The 19,176-nt window shown below is 43.9% G+C and overlaps 1 protein-coding gene across 1 annotated transcript in view; it reads left to right on the top strand.

Annotated features, from left to right (window-relative positions):
* Positions 1–18,550, top strand: part of ppm1lb (protein phosphatase, Mg2+/Mn2+ dependent, 1Lb) — a 39,997-nt gene extending 21,447 nt beyond the window's left edge. The window contains exons 2-4 of the mRNA XM_052078677.1: positions 1,523–1,733; positions 13,876–14,037; positions 16,205–18,550. Coding sequence (XP_051934637.1) covers positions 1,523–1,733; positions 13,876–14,037; positions 16,205–16,545 — 714 coding nt within the window. The 3' untranslated portion in view covers positions 16,546–18,550. The remainder of the gene's footprint in view (positions 1–1,522; positions 1,734–13,875; positions 14,038–16,204) is intronic.
* The last annotated feature ends 626 nt before the right edge of the window (positions 18,551–19,176 follow it).

Below are 19,176 nucleotides of genomic sequence, written 5' to 3'. Positions count from 1 at the left end.
GAAATATCTCACCACCAATACTTAATCTAAACCATGTGTCCAAATGTTAATTTTTTCGCTTTTTATTATGTGATCACATCCACGCCCTTCTTTCTTTTTCGCTCTTTTTTTTATTAGGTCAAGAATCTCCCCACTGGACCAGGCCCTAAGGCTCACTTTGAGTATCTGCTTTGGCCAAGGCTGTACATTTAGAATGTACAGTGACATGTTATTTAGCCCTGGCTTGAGGAACTTTGTGACCAGTGCTTTATTCAAGTTGACAGGTCCGTCAGTTAAAATGCTCAGTAATTGGCTCTGTATGACGCACCGAGACAATGGACTTCTGGTTCTATTTATGACCCCTGGACTCAGTTTATTTGCCATGGTAACGCAGGATGAAGGCACTTCACTAGTCTTTGAGGGGGAGTAACACACGTGGGTTTTTGAGGTATGGAATGCTACCGTGAAGGCAGACAGGAAGGGAGGCTGATAATTCAAATGGAGATACACTCAAAGGGGAGAGGCAAGCATCAGCAGTGTTTGGACGTGAGTGCAGAAAACCTGGGCGGAGGGAGAGAGCCGGTGAAAATAAGCTGCAGCAACTCTGACTTGAGATGCATCCAGTGTACATAGATGAGTGAAGATGAAAAAAAACTCGAATTATCAGAATCCTCTGAAGCAATTTCCCTGTGCGTAATGAGATATAAATGGAGCAAGGGAAGCAGGTTTTGGTTGGAATGAAGGCGTAAGACACGGGCTCAGCATTTTGATCATGTCACGTGTGGGGGTTCATTGTATCTCTGTAATACGACCTCGAATCATTCGAGAAGTTGAGATGCTGCTATGTGCCTTACTCACATTTTAGGAATAAATGAAATATGATCTTCTGTGTGACTCATGTCTGCAGTGTATTATCTGATACGTGTTCTCAGAACTACCTGAACCTCTTGACCTAGGTTGGGTAGATTTGTTTCCCGATTCTGCGCCAAGTTAGCGGAAGAGAGAGACAGCAGTTTTTCCACTTAAAACCAGACCAAATGTGTCCAAATGATTTATCTGCTCTGACTGCAGAATGTATTGAGATAAACCCGTCAGCTCAGTCAGTGTCTCTGTTTACTCATGCATTTTGATTTCGCTTTTTTAATCTTTAATTATTGGGTTTATTTGTTGTAGACAATAACTAAATCACTTAAGTCATCGTACTGCGGAACCTCCAAAATCCAGTGGAGTAAACGTGACCATGACTGCAACTTAATTTCTACGAAAAAAAGGCGCTAGCTGCTCAGCATAACATGCAAATTAAATGAAATATCCATTACACACAAAAATTCAAAGACAATTTAGCATGATAACATGATTCACATTCACAATTGCCAATTCCCACGGCAACATCCACAGTGATTCACAGTCATGAGCAATGGCACCTCTTAATGCAACATGGAGATTCTATTTCGCAGCACTAACAAAGAATATAGTCTTGTAGAAGTCTTACCATTTATTTGCACGGAACCAATTTTTTTTTCTCTCCACTCTCTGTTATCAGGCTGCTGCTGACTACGCAAAGGCTCACCTACCAGAGGCGCTCCGCCAGCAGCTGCTGACCTATGAACGTGAGCGAGAGCGGGATAGGGAAAAGGAGAAAGAGAAGGATGAGAAAAAGGATGGCATGTCCTACCCATCTATCCTGGAGCAGCAGATCCTGACGTTAGACCGCGAAATGCTGGAAAAGCTCTCCGCCACATACAATGAAGCAGGTGTGTGTGTGTGTGTGTGTGTGCGCGCGCACGCATAACACACTGCTACTTGAACACGCAACACACACAATTAATTGGTCATAATTCCAAAAAGTATTTTTAGCATAAACACAACACTGCTCATCACCATTACAAACAGTAAAGCATGGTAATGGCAGTATCGTGCTTTTTGGTCTCTTTTTCTTTCGCTGAAAGTTAGGCCTTTGACAAATTGGGGGAGTTACGACCAGTTCAAAATAACAGAAAGGCAGAATAAACGATTATAATCTCCAAGAAAGTGTCTTTATTGAACGTAACGCACAATATGATACTTTTTACATTGGGCACCACACCCTGCGATGTAAACGTCGCCAGTCTTGGTTGTTTTGTTTATTCATTTATTCATTAATAGGACCAAAAAATTGCCATTACAACTGGGGTATGTAGACTTTTTCTATCAACTGCATTTGAACAAATTAGCTTATTGGCTAATTTCCTGTTCAATTCAGCACCTATTGCATTGGCTGTCATTAGGTTGTATCGCTACAATACCGTGACAAATAGCAATATGATATACAGTGATGTTATTTTGTCCTATTCCAAGGTTATATTACAAGTTTGGATGATTACCGGGTGTGTTTCCGTTGACATCCAAACCTTTGTGTGGCTACAAAACAGGTCGGAATTAACCGGAGCACTGGACTAGTCCATGGTAATGTCTTCAAGCCTCCTCTGTAGTGCACGGTCTTCCTCTTACAAGCTTCTATTGTCGAACAGTGACTGTCAGCAGCCCCTGGGCCTTGCTTATTCAGCTGTTTAAATACAAGCCAGTCTTCACGAGGCTTGTCGTAATTATCTATGGAGGGATACAAGGGAGGAGTGAGGAAGAGTAGTGGGCGAGAGGCAAGAGAAGGGTCAGATGAAGGGACGTGTGGAAGCTTTAGTTGGTGAAGGCTGCGCACTAAGGAATGTGTTGCAAAGGGGCGGGGTTAGGGGGGGACAAGAAATGTTGAGGAGATGTTCATTTGGTGAGGAGACACATAAACAGATAATGAGAAAAGGAATTACCACGTAATGTGTGTATGTAGAGATAAGAATAATGGCAGCAGACGATTGGAGGATCAGAGCATACAAGATGATGGAGATAGATATTCATGAATGTGTCTGACAACCTTGTTTTGGTGTGACTGCAAAATCGACTACTTTTACAATCAGTGCTGTCTCTTTTATTAGCTCTGCCAAGGGCAAAAGACGAGGGTATGCTGGTTATGCTCTTCACTCTGTTTTCTCTATATAACGTTGATGTACAAATATTTAACAGCTAAGCCAAGAAGTCTCCAAAGAAATTGCACTTGGTCCAAATTGTGCAAAAAGTTTTTGTTGGTGTGTAAAGTCTGGAAAGACTTTAGCTGTTCCTCTTGGATTCTTTTGTTGGTCCCCAAAAAAATCATAAGATCCTTCTGCCGAAAGACACTCAAGCTGATCCAAAAAGTCTGTCAAAACTATTAGGTCAAGTTGAGCCAAATAGTCTAGAAAGAAACCTCAGTTAATCCAAGATACTTTCAGTTGCACTCAAAAGTGAGAAAGACTTCAATTGATCAAAACAAAAAAATAAAATGAAAAAAAAAACCTCTGGAAAGATTCTAACAGGGAAAGTCTCCGAAGACTACTCCGTTGATCCAAAGTCTTTAAAAAAATTCTGCAGTTTGTCCATAAAATCTATAACGTCTCTTCAGTTGGTCTAAAAACTCCCCACAAACTTACTAACACGAGCCGCTGAGACTCTCAATGTGTTAGGAATATGAAGACTTACGGCCTTCCCTGAATGGTCAATAAATTTAATTATGACGAAGGTTATTTTTTATTTGCTTTGATGTCTCATTGACGGGAACACAGTGCCACATCATGGAGTATAATGCACATATGGTCTCTTTGATGCGCAGCAATTTTCAGTATTGACTGCTCCGCTGTTATTTGTTCTTCTCCCGCCGCGCCATTGTCTGTAGACTTGTAAAATCAGATCTTGTATTCATTGCCGCAGGGGAGTATATTTGTTGCCTTTTAAATGAATGATTCTCGTCCCAAAGACAAGCCTTGTTTACCGAGGAACATCTAATGAGATCCAATGCAAGCGCCGCACCAAAATTTCTAAAAATTTGGTGACATTAACTTTAATGGGAGGTGCAAATAATGAAATATTTGACACATGTATTTGCTTCCAAACCAGTGCAGAGTACAACCTCATGTTTATTTTTCATTTGAAACTTTGACACTGACACAATTCATAGTTTCTGGGTATCATTACTCTTTTCTTATTTTCCATTCATTCTGTACTGGTGTCGTGGAAAAACACCCCACCCTCCAAAAATGTTTGTTCATTTCGATTTTTGAGGCACATTTATGAGAAAATGATGTTTGTGCCCCAGTTTGGTCAACTTGCTGGCATTTGACATTTCAGCTTCCACTGTACAAGATTTTTTTATGGATTCTTATGCCTGTTTACGTAAGCTGTACAGTAGTTGGAGAATTGCAGTTTACTTTATTACAGAATACTTACTGACCTTTTTCTTATCTTCCTCTCCAGAAATATTCCAATATATGACAACAGTCAAACTAAAACTAATAAAAAACTAAACTAAAACTCAGCATTTGCAAGCAAATGTCAATAGGAAATGAAAAATACGAATGATGAAGAATCCAAAAGTATTGTAAGCCTGGTGTCAACTTTACAGGACATATTTTCACTTTACAGGGACTTTAAGGTTTCAGGCATGAATCTTCACTCTCAGCAAGACAGTACCCTCCCCCCCCAAAAAAGATGACACTGAGAGAACTAATTCACTTAAACAACGGTGAAGGGGTAAGATTTAAAATTGGATTACAGGTCCGAACATTGTATTGCGTGAATAATAACGACATGTGACTCCCATGTCAGCAGTTTATCCTCCAGCTCATTGAATCCAGCGGCGCTCTCGGGAGAGAGAGAGCTCATATGACACACCGGTCGTAACAAGGAGAGAATTAAACTCTCTATAGGCGACAGCCCCCTTGCAGAAGGCTCCAGTCTGGCAGCGACAATACCTTTTGTTGCGCTCGCCCGTCGCCAACCTCTTTATCCTCTTTTATGCTCGTCGTTCTCTTCTTCTGTACTCGAGCCAGCATCCGCTTACCAATCTTTGCTGCTCCCGCAAGAAAAGCCATCTCCTGATCCCTCTGTCTTTTTGTTTTTTGATGCTTTGTGACCTTTTAACCGCACAATGGGCTTCTGTCCAGAGCTATTATTTTGCCCAGAGGGTGGGACATATTGTCTGTGGGTCAACTAGGAGAAAGCGACTTCTTGTTCAGGGGACCAATTTATGACAGTCTAAGCGTCTTGGGGGGTGGGAGTGCAACTGCTGATCAGGTACCGGTAATTGTTGCTCATTCTTCCAATTGTGGCTGATTTACAGCTCTCTCCTTTATTGCAATCAGGGCCTGAATAAAGCAAGTGAGAGACGTATGCTCCCAGTTGAACTCCCAGTCCCCGACATATCCGATTCATCCTCCGGCTCTCCATCCCCTCGTGGCTTATCATCAAACACACCAAGCGGAGACAAGACTGATGTCGCTTTAATGGAATGCCCATAAGCATCAGGCGGAAGCAGTCACCTTGCTGCAGTGTGGCTATGCGTCTACTCCTACCTAACCTTGATTTGACAGCGTGAACTCTTGTCACATAACACAGGTTTTGACACACTACATAAGTTGTCCAGTGATGCATGAATGCTGTAATGAAAAGTTAAAGGTGAAAGCTGCAATATTGAGAGCAGGTGGTGACTTGCAGTAAGTCTTTTCCGTCAACTTGTTTTTTGTCTTTCACACAAAGAGGGCAGCGAAGAGGCGTGCTTTTAACAAACGTATTAGCAATAAGTCGTTAAAGGATGTCGATCTAATTTCCCGCCTATTCTCCATTCATTCATTCATTCATTTTCCGAACCGCTTTATCCCCACTAGGGTCGCGGGGGTTGCCGGAGCCTATCTCAGCTATCTTCGGGGGACACCCTGAACCAGTTGCCAGCCAATCGCAGGGCACACAGAAACTAACAACCATTCTCGCCCACACTCACACCTCGGGACAATTTTGAGTGTTCAATCAGCCTGTCATGCATGTTTTTGGTAATGTGGGAGGAAACCGGAGTACCCGGAGAAAACCCACGCAAGCACGGGGAGAACATGCAAACTGGTACCTCTGCACTGTGAAGTCGACGTGCTAATCACTCGACTACCGGGCCGCGCCATTCATAAATTCACATTTCTTGAGATTAACATCATGTAGATTGACATTCTTGTGTTCAGACTCATCTTTGTGTAACTTACAACTTACCTTGCCAATGGTTTTGACTGTCAACACTCGAGTCTTCATCAAAGCTGTGACCGCGTCCTGGCATAAATGGCTTTCATGTTATCACAAAACCAAAGCGGGTGCGCCAATGTTTACGGAGTGGCGCGAGCATTGTGAAATGGCAATGAGGAAAAAAAAAGTCTTGCTTTGAAAAGTACTTTGTGCATTCTCGGGAACCCGCATTTATACAAAACAACATGGGGTACAATTATGTTTGCTTTTATTTATGGTCATTTCCCCTGTTCCTCGCGTGAACTGTTTCAGGACAAAACCAATTGTGAGGCCGTCTTGATTTTTGATGAGCTGTTGAAATGATAACATTATATCTTCATTTGCCCCTCCGTGAGTCGTCACCTTACCGTGGTGGAGGGGTTTGTGTGTCCCAATGATCCTAGAAGCTAAGTTGTCTGGGGCTTTATGCCCCTGGCAGGGTCACCCATGGCAAACAGGTTCTAGGTGAGGGGCCAGACAAAGCACGGCTCAAAAGACCCCAATGACGACAAAAATAAATGGATCTAGGTTTCCCTTGCCCGGACGCGGGTCACCGGGGCCCCCCTCTGGAGCCAGGCCTGGAGGTGGGGCTCGTTGGCAGGCGCCTGGTGGCCGGGCTTACACCCATGGGGCCCGGCCGGGCACAGCCCGAAGAGGCAACGTGGGTCCCCCTTCCCATGGGCTCACCACCCGTGAGAGGGGCCAAAGGGGTCGGGTGCAATGCGAGCTGGGCGGCAGCCAAAGGCGGGGACCCTGGCGGTCCGATCCTCGGCTGCAGAAGCTAGCTCTTGGGACATGGAATGTCACCTCTCTGGCAGGGAAGGAGCCCGAGCTGGTGTGTGAGGCAGAGAATTTCCGACTGGATATAGTCGGACTTGCCTCCACACACAGCCTGGGTTCTGGTACCAGTTCTCTCGAGAGGGGTTGGACTCTCTTCCACTCTGGAGTTGCTCACGGTGAGCGGCGCAGAGCAGGTGTGGGCATACTCATTGCCCCCCGGCTCAGTGCCTGTACATTGGGGTTCACACCGGTAGACGAGAGGGTTGCCTCCCTCCGCCTTCGGGTGGGTGGACGGGTCCTGACTGTTGTTTGTGCATATGCACCAAACAGCAGCTCAGCATACCCACCCTTTTTGGAGTCCTTGGAGGGTGTGCTGGAGAGTACTCCTGCTGGGGACTCCATTGTTCTGCTGGGGGACTTCAATGCTCACGTGGGCAATGACAGTGATACCTGGAGGGGCGTGATTGGGAGGAACGGCCCCCCCAATCAAAACCCGAGTGGTGTTTTGTTATTGGACTTCTGTGCTCGCCACGGATTGTCCATAACGAACACTTTGTTCAAACATAAGGGTGTCCATATGTGCACTTGGCACCAGGACACCCTAGGCCGCAGTTCGATGATCGACTTTGTAGTTGTATCATCGGATTTGCGGCCGCATGTTCTGGACACTCGGGTGAAGAGAGGGGCGGAGCTGTCAACTGATCACCACCTGGTGGTGAGTAGGCTCCGATGGTGGGGGAAGATGCCGGTCCGTCCTGGCAGACCCAAACGTATAGTGAGGGTTTGTTGGGAGCGTCTGGCGGAATCCCCTGTCAGAAGGAGTTTCAACTCCCACCTCCGACAGAGCTTTTCCCATGTTCCGGGGGAGACGGGGGACATTGAGTCCGAGTGGACCATGTTCCGTGCCTCTATTGTTGAGGCGGCCAATCTGAGTTGTGGCCGTAAGGTGGTTGGTGCCTGTCGTGGCGGCAATCCTCGTACTCGCTGGTGGACACCAGCAGTAAGGGATGCCGTCAAGCTGAAGAAGGAGTCCTATCGAGCCTTTATGGCCTGTGGGACCCCAGAGGCAGCTGACGGGTATCGACTGGCCAAGCGGACCGCGGCTTCGGTGGTCGCCGAGGCAAAAACCCGAACGTGGGAAGAGTTCGGTGAGGCCATGGAAGCCGACTTCCGGACGGCTTCGAGGAAATTCTGGTCCACCATCCGACGTCTCAGGAGGGGGAAGCAGTGCACCACTAACACTGTGTACAGTGGGGATGGGGCGCTGCTGACTTCGACTCGGGACGTTGTGAACCGGTGGGCAGAGTACTTCGAAGACCTCCTCAACTCCACCAACACGCCTTCCTTTGAGGAAGCAGAGCCTGGGGACTCTGAGGTGGGCTCTCCTATCTCTGTGGTTGAAGTCACCGATGTGGTTAAAAAGCTCCTCGGTGGCAAGGCCCCAGGGGTGGATGAGATCCGCCCGGAGTTCCTCAAGGCTCTGGATGTTGTGGGGCTGTCCTGGTTGACACGCCTCTACAACATCGCGTGGTCAACAGGGAGAGTGCCTCTGGATTGGCAGACCGGGGTGGTAGTCCCTCTTTTTAAAAAGGGGGACCGGAGGGTGTGTTCCAACTACAGAGGGATCACACTCCTCAGCCTCCCTGGTAAGGTCTATTCAGGGGTGCTGGAGAGGAGGGTCCGTCAGGAAGTCGAGCCTCAGATTGAGGAGGAGCAGTGTGGTTTTCGTCCCGGCCGTGGAACAGTGGACCAGCTCTACACCCTTAGCAGGGTCCTTGAGGGTATGTGGGAATTCACCCAACCAGTCTACATGTGTTTTGTGGACTTGGAGAAGGCGTTTGACCGTGTCCCTCGGGGAGTTCTGTGGGGGGTGCTTCGTGGGTATGACGTACCGAACCCCCTCATACGGGCTGTTCGGTCACTATACCACCGATGTCAGAGTTTGGTTCGCATTGCCGGCAGTAAGTCGGAACCGTTTCCAGTGGGGGTAGGACTCCGCCAAGGCTGCCCTTTGTCGCCGATTCTGTTCATAACCTTTATGGACAGAATTTCTAGGCGCAGCCGAAGCGTTGAGGGAGTCTGTTTTGGGGGCCTCAGTATTACATCCCTGCTTTTTGCAGATGATGTGGTGCTGTTGGCTCCTTCAAACGGGGCTCTACAACTCTCACTGGAGCGTTTCGCAGCCGAGTGTGAAGCGGTTGGGATGAAAATCAGCACCTCCAAATCTGAAACCATGGTCCTCAGTCGGAAAAGGGTGGATTGCCCCCTCCGGGTCGGGGAGGAGATATTACCCCAAGTGGAGGAGTTTAAGTATCTTGGGGTCTTGTTCACGAGTGAGGGCAGGAGGGAGCGAGAGATCGACAGGCGGATCGGTGCAGCATCTGCTGTGATGCGGACGTTGTATCGGTCTGTCGTGGTAAAGAAGGAGCTGAGCCAAAGGGCGAAGCTCTCAATTTACCGGTCGATCTACGTCCCAACCCTCATCTATGGCCACGAGCTATGGGTCGTGACCGAAAGAACGAGATCCCGGATACAAGCGGCCGAAATGAGTTTTCTCCGCAGGGTGTCCGGGCTCTCCCTTAGAGATAAGGTGAGGAGCTCGGTCATCCGGGAGGGGCTCAGAGTCGAGCCGCTTCTCCTCCACATCGAGAGGAGCCAGATGAGGTGGCTTGGGCATCTGATTCGGATGCCTCCTGAGCGCCTCCCTGGTGAGGTGTTCCGGGCATGTCCCACCGGGAGGAGACCCCGAGGAAGACCCAGGACACGCTGGAGAGACTACGTCACCCAGCTGGCTTGGGAACGCCTCGGAATCCCCCGGGGAGAGCTGGAAGAAGTAGCTAGGGAGAGGGAAGTCTGGGCTTCCCTGCTAAAGCTGTTGCCCCCGCGACCCGGCCCCGGATAAGCGGTAGATGATGGATGGATGGATGGATGGATATCTTCATTTGTAAATATTAAATACATTGGAATGAGGGTACACTTTGTTCACAACCCCTAGGATGTTGTGAGGATTTTTTTGTGTGTAATTTCCCAAGTACTCATTCATAATCCTTTGAATGATTCTAAAGAAATCGGTATTTGTGTTTGTTTTGGGAACATCCGCCGTTATTCTATTTGTGTTTCTTGTGCGATTTTTGTAACTGAGAATTTATAGGAGGTTGCCCTTTGTAAATAGGAATTGGTCCCAATGTTGAAAGGAAGCATCTTGAGTAAGTGGAAATTTTTTTGTTGGGGAGGAGCAAAGTTTAGCCTAGGTTGTTCGTGGAAGGTAGGAGAGTCTTTTTTACTCATGCAAGTACACGTGCAATCAAAATCAAATGTACTTAATTTTGGGTTGCACATAATTCAAATGTATTAAACTAACCTCTTATCATCTGTTTATTTTTGAGGAAAACATGGGGAACATTTAATCGGTTTACCACATTTTCAACATGTGCAACAGTTACGAATTGAGAAAATCTTAAAGATCTTTTTTTATCAGTGCAGGTCAGTCTTGGCATTATGACACACATTTCATTTGAGGATGGAAACTCACCATTGTTGGTGGATATAGCTACATATGCGCGGTGTTGGTCATCGTGAGTATGCCACAAACTTTTAAGCGCAATTAGAACACAGTTTTGATTTTTTATTTTTTTGCTGGTTAATGTTGCTGATGTCATAAAGCAACATGACCACAAATAGTCTCACTGCTTGCTGCTAACTGTGTACTCTTAGAGCATGAGTAGCCTGAACTTTGTGGGTCGACTAATGGGCAGGCGGTGTGGGCGACGTAAAATCCGACAGCGGCATGGCATACTGTCTAGCACACTCAATAATAAACATGGAGTATGAATTTGGATGGAGACCTTAATCTTCTTTTGTCTGGTATAAATTGATAATTAGCATCCACATCGTGTGTGCTGTTTTAAATGAATAGGGAGTGGCAAACATGTTGGTTGGCATGCAGCTTGTCTAATTGGGGAAGTGTGTGCTCGCGAGCGACCTCTGTCCATTATCTCTATTGCTATGAGATCCAGATAAGGATAATTAACCGGACAGCGAGGCACATTGAAGGGGAAGCAAGATGTGGGATTATGGATGCATGCAATTATTTTCCACTGCTGTTGGAAAAAAAAAGATTGCAGCCAAGTCCATCAGTATTTATTGCACTCCTTGTTGTATTTCTCTATTTCCATCTAAGACTTCACACCTATTGCCACAAAAAAGGGAAAACTAAAATAGTGTTTTGCCGTTTAGAAGTAATCGCCCGTCTCCACCTTACATCTCATCTCTCCTTTCAAACGAGATTTATGTCATTCCGTCTAACCCCGAAAGAAGCACCTCCGACATAAATTGCACGTCACTCAACATCATTCCAACATGTGGAACTTACAGCAGAAGTCTCAAGGTCAGCAGGCAGCACATTGCTTGCGCTTTACTTGTAGAGATGTGAAGAAATGCTTGGTCGACTAAAATCAACAATCAATTGCTTGCGAGATTATCTCTCGGGATGTTCCGAGCTCCTGTTCCCATGCCCGTGTTGTGATGCTGCTTAGAGAATTTGGGCCATGGTCGAGCTCCGCGTGGTGGTAATGTTTCTGCTTTGGCAGCAAAAGAGCGGTGCGACGGTCCATTTCGTATCGACCAACTGCCATAACGCTTGTCAATGACGTCTGCGCGGGTTTCCTTCAAGTACTCTGGTTTCCTCCGTGTTTCCCAAAATATATATGGTCGCTAAACTGATTTGTCTGCATTGAACAATTTGACCTGCTTGTTTCTTATCAGAGACTACATCTACATACATAAACCGTACTACCTTTAAGTTTGTCGAACCCAAGTGAATGAAGTTGAATCCAATTCTAGTACTTGAGTTAAATTATGTTAAATATTAAAATTACATTGAGCCGACTCAAATACATTTTAAAAAAAGACCAATAGGGTTGCTTAATGCTTTAAGAAAATCATTTCATTACATGGAAAGAGATATTTTTGTTCAGTTTATCCCTGTTTAGTCCAACTGAATCCTGAGTTTGACCCCAAGGCAATTACACTTTTACTGCCCATTTTCACATTTAACTCAGCCCTCATACAGGGCGTTACAGTATAGGCAGGAGCTTGATGCCCAGTAGCTCTCCAAAACAGAACTCTTCCTCCCTCCATATTAGTCTCTTGTGTGTGAGCAGATGGTCAAAGAGGCAGTTTTGTGCACAAGTTTGGATCACACACAAAAGGCTTCAGTCCACAATGGGTCAGTCGGACTGAAGAGCCAAATAGAGAGGCGAGGCTTCCCCGCTTTGATTTTTAAAGGTTACAGTAAGAGTTGGAGGTGTTTCGTATGGCCGTACACCAGCTGGTTGATTTCATCGGCCCATAATAGCTCTTTGACAGAAAAATCAGCTGATGGACTTTTTTTTTCACGCATTAACACATTATAGCAAAAGACAAGTGTAATTATATTCAAGCATCCATTATCACCCTAGAACCAAATGCTTAACAGAATTGCAGTGCTGTTGGATACACAGATGAACTTTAACAAAGAACCTCATCAGTGTTTGCTTCTGACAATCAACACTCAAATGTTTGGCCAAGTGAGCGTGGGTTGTGTTTGACATTTTTGCCCTAGCTAGTGCTCCGAAATGTCTGGACTTGTCTTTGAACAAGTTAAGAGCATGTTAATTCAGTTAGCTATTGAATAAACATTAACATTTTTTTTATTTTTATCCTGGACTTAAATTATCCTCGGAAGAGGATAGTTCAAGCCTGTTTTTTTCCCCTCTCCCTACCCAGTGTTTTTCCTTTCTGAATTCTGATTGTAATTTCCCCATTGCTGGACAAATAAAGGATATCTTTATCTTAATCTTAATCTTATTGTTAAATTTGAAATGTAAATTCTTTGGTAATAAGGGCCTACACAGCAACAGCTACGAGGTCCCCATTGTTTCTATTGAAATTATTATTATTATAATTATTATAGGTAATATTCATATTTTTAAGCACTTTAACAGGAACGAAAACCCAGCAAACTTTGCGCACACATCGGGCCTGGTGAAAATTGTGATATTTTAAAGTTACCATAAACAAGTAGTGGTCCATTGGTTAGCGCGTCGACCTCACAGTGGGTTCAATCCCTGCTCCGGCCTCCCTGTGTGGAGTTTGCATATTCTTCCCGGGCCTGCGTGGGTTTTCCCCGGGTCCTCCAGTTTCCTCCCACATTCCAAAAACATGCATGGCAGGCTGATTGGACAGTCTAAATTGTCCCGAGGTGTGAGTGTGAGCGCAAATGGTTGTTCGTCTCTGTGTGCCCTGCGATTCGCTGGTGACCAGTTCAGGGTGTCCCCCGCCTACTGCCCGATGACGGCTGGGATAGGCTCCAGAACCCCCCGCGACCCTTGTGAGGATTAAGCGAATCGGAAAATGAATGAATAAACAAGTACAAAAAAAGGGTGTGTAACACCCATGACAGAGATTTATAGGAGGCCTATCCCAATACGTTTGACCCTGGGCTACAAAAATACTTGTTGGTGGGTTTTTTTGTTGCTGTGCTGTAAGATTTTTCAAATGTAACATACTGTATGTGTCTGGGCTCACTGTCCGAAGCAACCCTGTTGCTCCGACACTTGTCGTCATAGTAATGCAAAGTCATATTGACATTGGCATGCCCCACAGTAGAGTGGCGCGGGGTCATTTGCATGAGATAGGTTGGCTCCCTGAGAACCGTAAAGAGAGGGTAAAAAGTGTGCTGTTATTCTTGTTTTGACTCACGCGTGTCACAGAAACGTTACTCAGACATGTAGAAAAAATGCTGAATGTGCCTGCTTTGATCGTTTGTAAGTAACGTATGATTCCCTAATTCCCAAATTCAAGCTTGAGCATGAAGCGTGGATCTATGACTTCACATTGTTCATCTTGGGCAGAGGTCTTCTCTCTGCTGAGTGCCGCTCTAGTTCATTTAATTCTAGCTCGATAGACTCCGTTTTAGAGTCAATTATTTCCACATCAACCACGCTCCTTCTTCTGTTCCTCCTCCCTCAGGCACCACATGTCTGGTGGCCCTGCTGTCTGATAAGGAGCTGACGGTAGCCAACGTCGGCGACTCGCGCGGAGTCCTGTGCGATAAAGACGGCAAGGCCATCCCGCTATCGCACGACCACAAGCCATACCAGCTAAAAGAGCGCAAGAGGATCAAGAAAGCTGGTGAGAGTCGACACAGACTGACTGTGGGCTGCATACAAATGAATTTCTTACGGTACTTTGGGAAACCTAACGTAAACAGTCATGACCGCTGCCCCGACTATTCCCTGTTTCATCTCGGCTAAACTAAGTGTGCTGGTTCACAAACACGGCCAGCATTTCAGGTGCATTTGGAGCCATAATTCTGCCTCCTACTTTTGCTGCATGCACTCTGGAGTGCTGGCGTGATGGTGGCAGGGGGCCAGAAGAGTGAGCATGTTGTGCCCACACTGCATAATAGCCCATCGTCTCCATCTAATGGTCCATTTCGGGACTGGAGGAAAAAACGAAATAAAACACTGCTTAAAAACAAATGTTCACCGCCTTTGCTCCTCTTAGTGACATGAAGGGTAACAAATGAGAGACACACACTTCACTGGAAGGGCTTGATCTGATGATTAGAACTGACAACTGTTCCCAAATTCGACAAAAGAAAAAGGTAGACTGGATATTCTTTGAACTGTTGTGCCATGAATGCCAAATGAGGCAATGCACTCCCTCTCACCTGTGCAAGTTATGCTAATTCTTTTATTAGCTGACTCTGACTTGCAAAATTGGAGATACATCACGCAACAGCAAGTAAAAGATAAATACAAATAATTGTAAACGCAAAACATGTTTTTTTTCCCATGACCTTATTGACAAAATAATGATAAATACACAATACCGGTACTTCACACAGTTACACTGTCTGAAACCAAAAAATATGATGATAGTAATAATAAAATCTGACTCAAATTACCAATATTTATATCATATCACAATTATATTTATTGAACACTAGTGTTGTGTGAATATTTATTTGGGGATTTTTCTAAACAGATAAAATAAATGTTGAAATGAAATTTAGGAGTGTACAATAAGCTCAATATAAATACCGGTACATGAAATGAAGATTCTTAATATTCAAATTGAAACAAGCAAAGAATATAGATTAATATTAAAAAAACAGGCTTAAAACTGCAGATTGAGATATTTGGTATTAAATGTACGAAATACTGTATGTTTCTTTTTTTTTTTCAAACTGATAACCGCCACTCAGTTGTTTGGTGAGAATAATCATAAATAAAACTCTTGACGATAATTAATCTATGAGCAATGAGAAATAACGGTAATGATGAATAATGATATCATAAGAGTAAGGATGACAATAATAAAATATGGCACAAATTCTAAAGACATATTTTCGTTTTATATATATATATATATATATGTAGATAGATAGATAGATAGATAGATAGATAGATAGATAGATAGATAGATAGATAGATAGATAGATAGATAGATAGATAGATAGATAGATAGATAGATAGATAGATAGATAGATAGATAGATAGATAGATAGATAGATAGATAGATAGATAGATAGATAGATAGATTATATAGTCTATTGCAGCCTGATGTCACGACTTCAGCATTTTTAAAACACGAGCTATGACCTTGCTTGCTTGGAGACGAGGAAACGTCGTGGCCATGTAAGGAAGTCTGAATGTAATCCAAGCGTTTTCCGAGACAATTCCCCAGTCGAGGATTTGTTGCAGCCACACAGGTCATGTGGCAGCAAGCACAGGAAGTGATGTTATCTTATACTGAGTTGTTGGAAACTTTCCATTAGAATTGACGAGAATTTGGGTGAATGAGGGGAATAAACCAGGGATTTATAAATTTATTTTAGCATAATCTTGACTAAAAGAACCAGATTTCATGCAATCAAAATCAATGCACATAATGTAGTAGGGGTTGCATCACTCTTTTTTTTTCATCACTCATGTGAAGAGTATTTAGTCGCAGATTTTTTTTTCTTCGGGTCTGTACTATATTTTTTTTTTTAAATCACAGCAGAAGGGAATGCTTTGTAGTAATCTATAATTCGCCCCCAATGCTAATAACACAGAGCTAGATGATAAAGAAGATAATGTTTGCCTCTGACTATTGCTATATTATCTGTCTACATGTGTCAATGACATTTTCGTTGTCTGTTCAATCTAAGGCAAAGCTGAGTGGTTCATTTTAATACGTAACATATAAATGTTTACTTGGCCTGTAAACTTCGACTGGGAGTGGCAAGAAAGAGCGTTTTTTTATCATTTAGATATCTGTCAGTCTCAAAATTGATTTCTCTTGCTATCAGGCGGCTTCATCAGTTTCAACGGCTCGTGGCGCGTGCAGGGCATCCTGGCCATGTCCCGCTCGCTGGGCGACTACACCCTGAAGAACCTCAACGTGGTGATCCCCGACCCTGACATCCTTTCCTTCGACCTGAACAAGCTGCAGCCAGAGTTCATGATCCTGGCATCAGATGGCCTCTGGGACACCTTCAGCAACGAAGAGGCCGTGCGCTTCGTCCGCGAACGCCTGGACGAGCCGCACTTTGGCGCCAAGAGCATCGTCCTCCAGTCGTACTACCGCGGCTGCCCCGACAACATCACCGTCATGGTGGTCAAATTTAAAGGCAAAGCCGTGGAGCAGTAGAACAACCACGTCCATTTTCTGTGTGAAAGAATAAGCACCATACCTGAATTTTAGAGAGAGAATCAATTTTAATGTACCGGTAGATGTTTAAAAACAGCATGAAACCATGCGTCCCTTTCATTTTAGCCCTGTAATGCCTGACCCATCAAGGAATAGCCAGAAAAATCTGATTTTGGGGAACTGAGATGTTCATTAACCCTTATAACAAAATCCACAAAAATATTTTTGCCATGTCATGTTTTAGATATTTGTCGTATCACTTTGAAAAGCATTATGTAGATTACATCTGAAAATGATCATTTGGGGAAAATCATATTTTAAACTTGCAGCATAAAATTTGATACAGGTGATTTAATGTACCTGTAATATAAAGAATGAGTTACATAATGAAAATGCATGTATCAAATATGATACAAATGGCATTACACGGTTAGTGCCATATTTTGCATTCGTTTACCACTGAGAATTCTTCTGTGGGAATGATTATTGATTACAGTATACTAAAGCAATAGAGACTAAATGGAATTTTATAATATTTGCAAACCCAAGACGCACATTTGATTAGGTCCTAACTGCAGTGAAATCCGTTTCTAGTGGGGGATGAGTTCCAGACCCACCTGTGGTAGGTAAAAAGCCACGATATAGGGAAACCAATTTTTAAAAAAGTTTTTGTAAAGTTTATCCCTCTCCACACAAATGTATTAAAGCATACTTTTTAAAGTATGCCTCAGCGCCTGTTCTCGCTCTCTGGTTTACACAGTTCTTCAAATAAGAGGCTCACACTGCCGGTTGAAGTTAACTGTAAAACTGACAAATAAAACAAAGGAGTATTAAACATTGGATGGGTCTAGACCAAAATGTCCAACCAAACTGGATAGCTGCATCTCGTGAGAGTCTGTTTGCTTAATGCTAAGATACAAACGGCATATCCGGGAAAATAAAAATTAGCATACATGTTACGGGACAGTCATTCTAAACCTTCAAAGAACTGCTACTTTTCCACTCATGGAGGAGCCACACAAACAAAACTGGGTTGACAACAATGCACACGGTCATACAAAATATTCACTCTGCAATGTAACCCGTGTTTTAAATTACATACTCGGCATAGGATTTCATTGTCTCGAACATTTTCACTGTGTGTTTGTCAGGTCAGATGTTTCAGGCCCTTGTGATTGCTCAATGTTAGTCAAGGTTTGTACAGCAATAGGAGCCACCACTTGTCCCGATAACAGAGAAGGATGAGTGCGCTTGTACAGCATGGGACTGACACGTTTGATCCTTTTTGAACGTTTTAGTTCATAATAAACAATTGGGGCAATTTTTGTTTTCAGATTGTTGATGATTTTTTACTATTTGTTTTTCTAGTCGGACCTGATTTATTCGAACGTTTGCTCAGTTACTTGTGCAAATGTTAAACACAATAACACAAGGTCACATTATATGAGTGTTCAAATGTAGTAACGTTTCCTTCATAAACAACGCATCTCTAATGACACTCAACTAATGGTTGCCAGATGACGTAAACACCAAAGGTTTGTCAGAAATCATGATTAAACGCAATCTCCAGTTACATCCTAGTAGCGATTACCTTCAGTTTTTCTGAACCGTAAATGAAACAAACCTTTGAATGAAGCGTATTACTGTTGCCTTCTTTTTAACAGTTTCCTGTAATATCTGCTGCCATTTTTTTTTCAAAATGCGCACCCCCGCATGACTGTCTCACTCTAATAAGTAACATGTAAAGTAGAAATGCTATAAAAAATGTCTCAATAAACATGAAAAGTAAGATGAATGTACATAACAGCGAGGTGCATCTGTACGGATCTCCTGTTTGGAGTTTTCTCATTCAAGCCTTCGTCATTCATTACAAGCATTGCAGAATGTTGGATTGGTATTCGTATATGTGTGCTTTCATAAAATGTACGGATTTGGGGAAAACATGTTATTTTAAGGTGTAATTCAGAAAAAAAACGTTGACATTAAAACGAGAAGGATTACGTGATTTATCTGTGTGATTCTGTGGTATTCATTTCTGACATTGAGGGTTTCCACGATTGCTATGTCAAAGAAGAAGCCAATTTTTGGATGAGCCTTAGATGCACAATAACCTTAAAAGGTGAACTTAATTTGACGTTGTATAAACTTTTGAATGCACGTATCCAGCTGTTCAAATTTTGTTCTGAATGTCTAAATTCGGCCCGTTAGTCCAGTGGTTAGCACGTCGGCTTCACGGTGAAGGGTTCAAGTCCAGCTCCGGCCTCCCTGTGTGGAGTTTGCATGTTCTCCCCGGGCCTGCGTGGGTTTTCTCTGGGTACTCCGGTTTCCTCCCACATTCCAAAAACATGCATGGCAGGCTGATTGAGCACTCTAAATTGTCGCTAGGTATGAGTGTGGGTGTGGATTGTTGTTTGTCTCTGTGTCCCCTGCGATTGGCTGGCAACCAATTCTGGGTGTCCCCTGCCTACTGCCCGAAGACAGCTGGGATCGGCTCCATCACCCCCCACCACCCTTGTGAGGATAAGCAGATCGGAAAATGAATGAATGAATGAATGTCTAAATTCACAAGAACGTGTTGGATGCACTTATGAACCAATGCATTTTCTGGTCAGTTTAGAATTGGTATTAAAA

The sequence above is a fragment of the Hippocampus zosterae genome, chromosome 10 (genome assembly GCF_025434085.1).
Source record: "Hippocampus zosterae strain Florida chromosome 10, ASM2543408v3, whole genome shotgun sequence".
NCBI lineage: Eukaryota > Metazoa > Chordata > Actinopteri > Syngnathiformes > Syngnathidae > Hippocampus > Hippocampus zosterae.
This window is presented reverse-complemented; position numbering and strand designations above follow the sequence as displayed.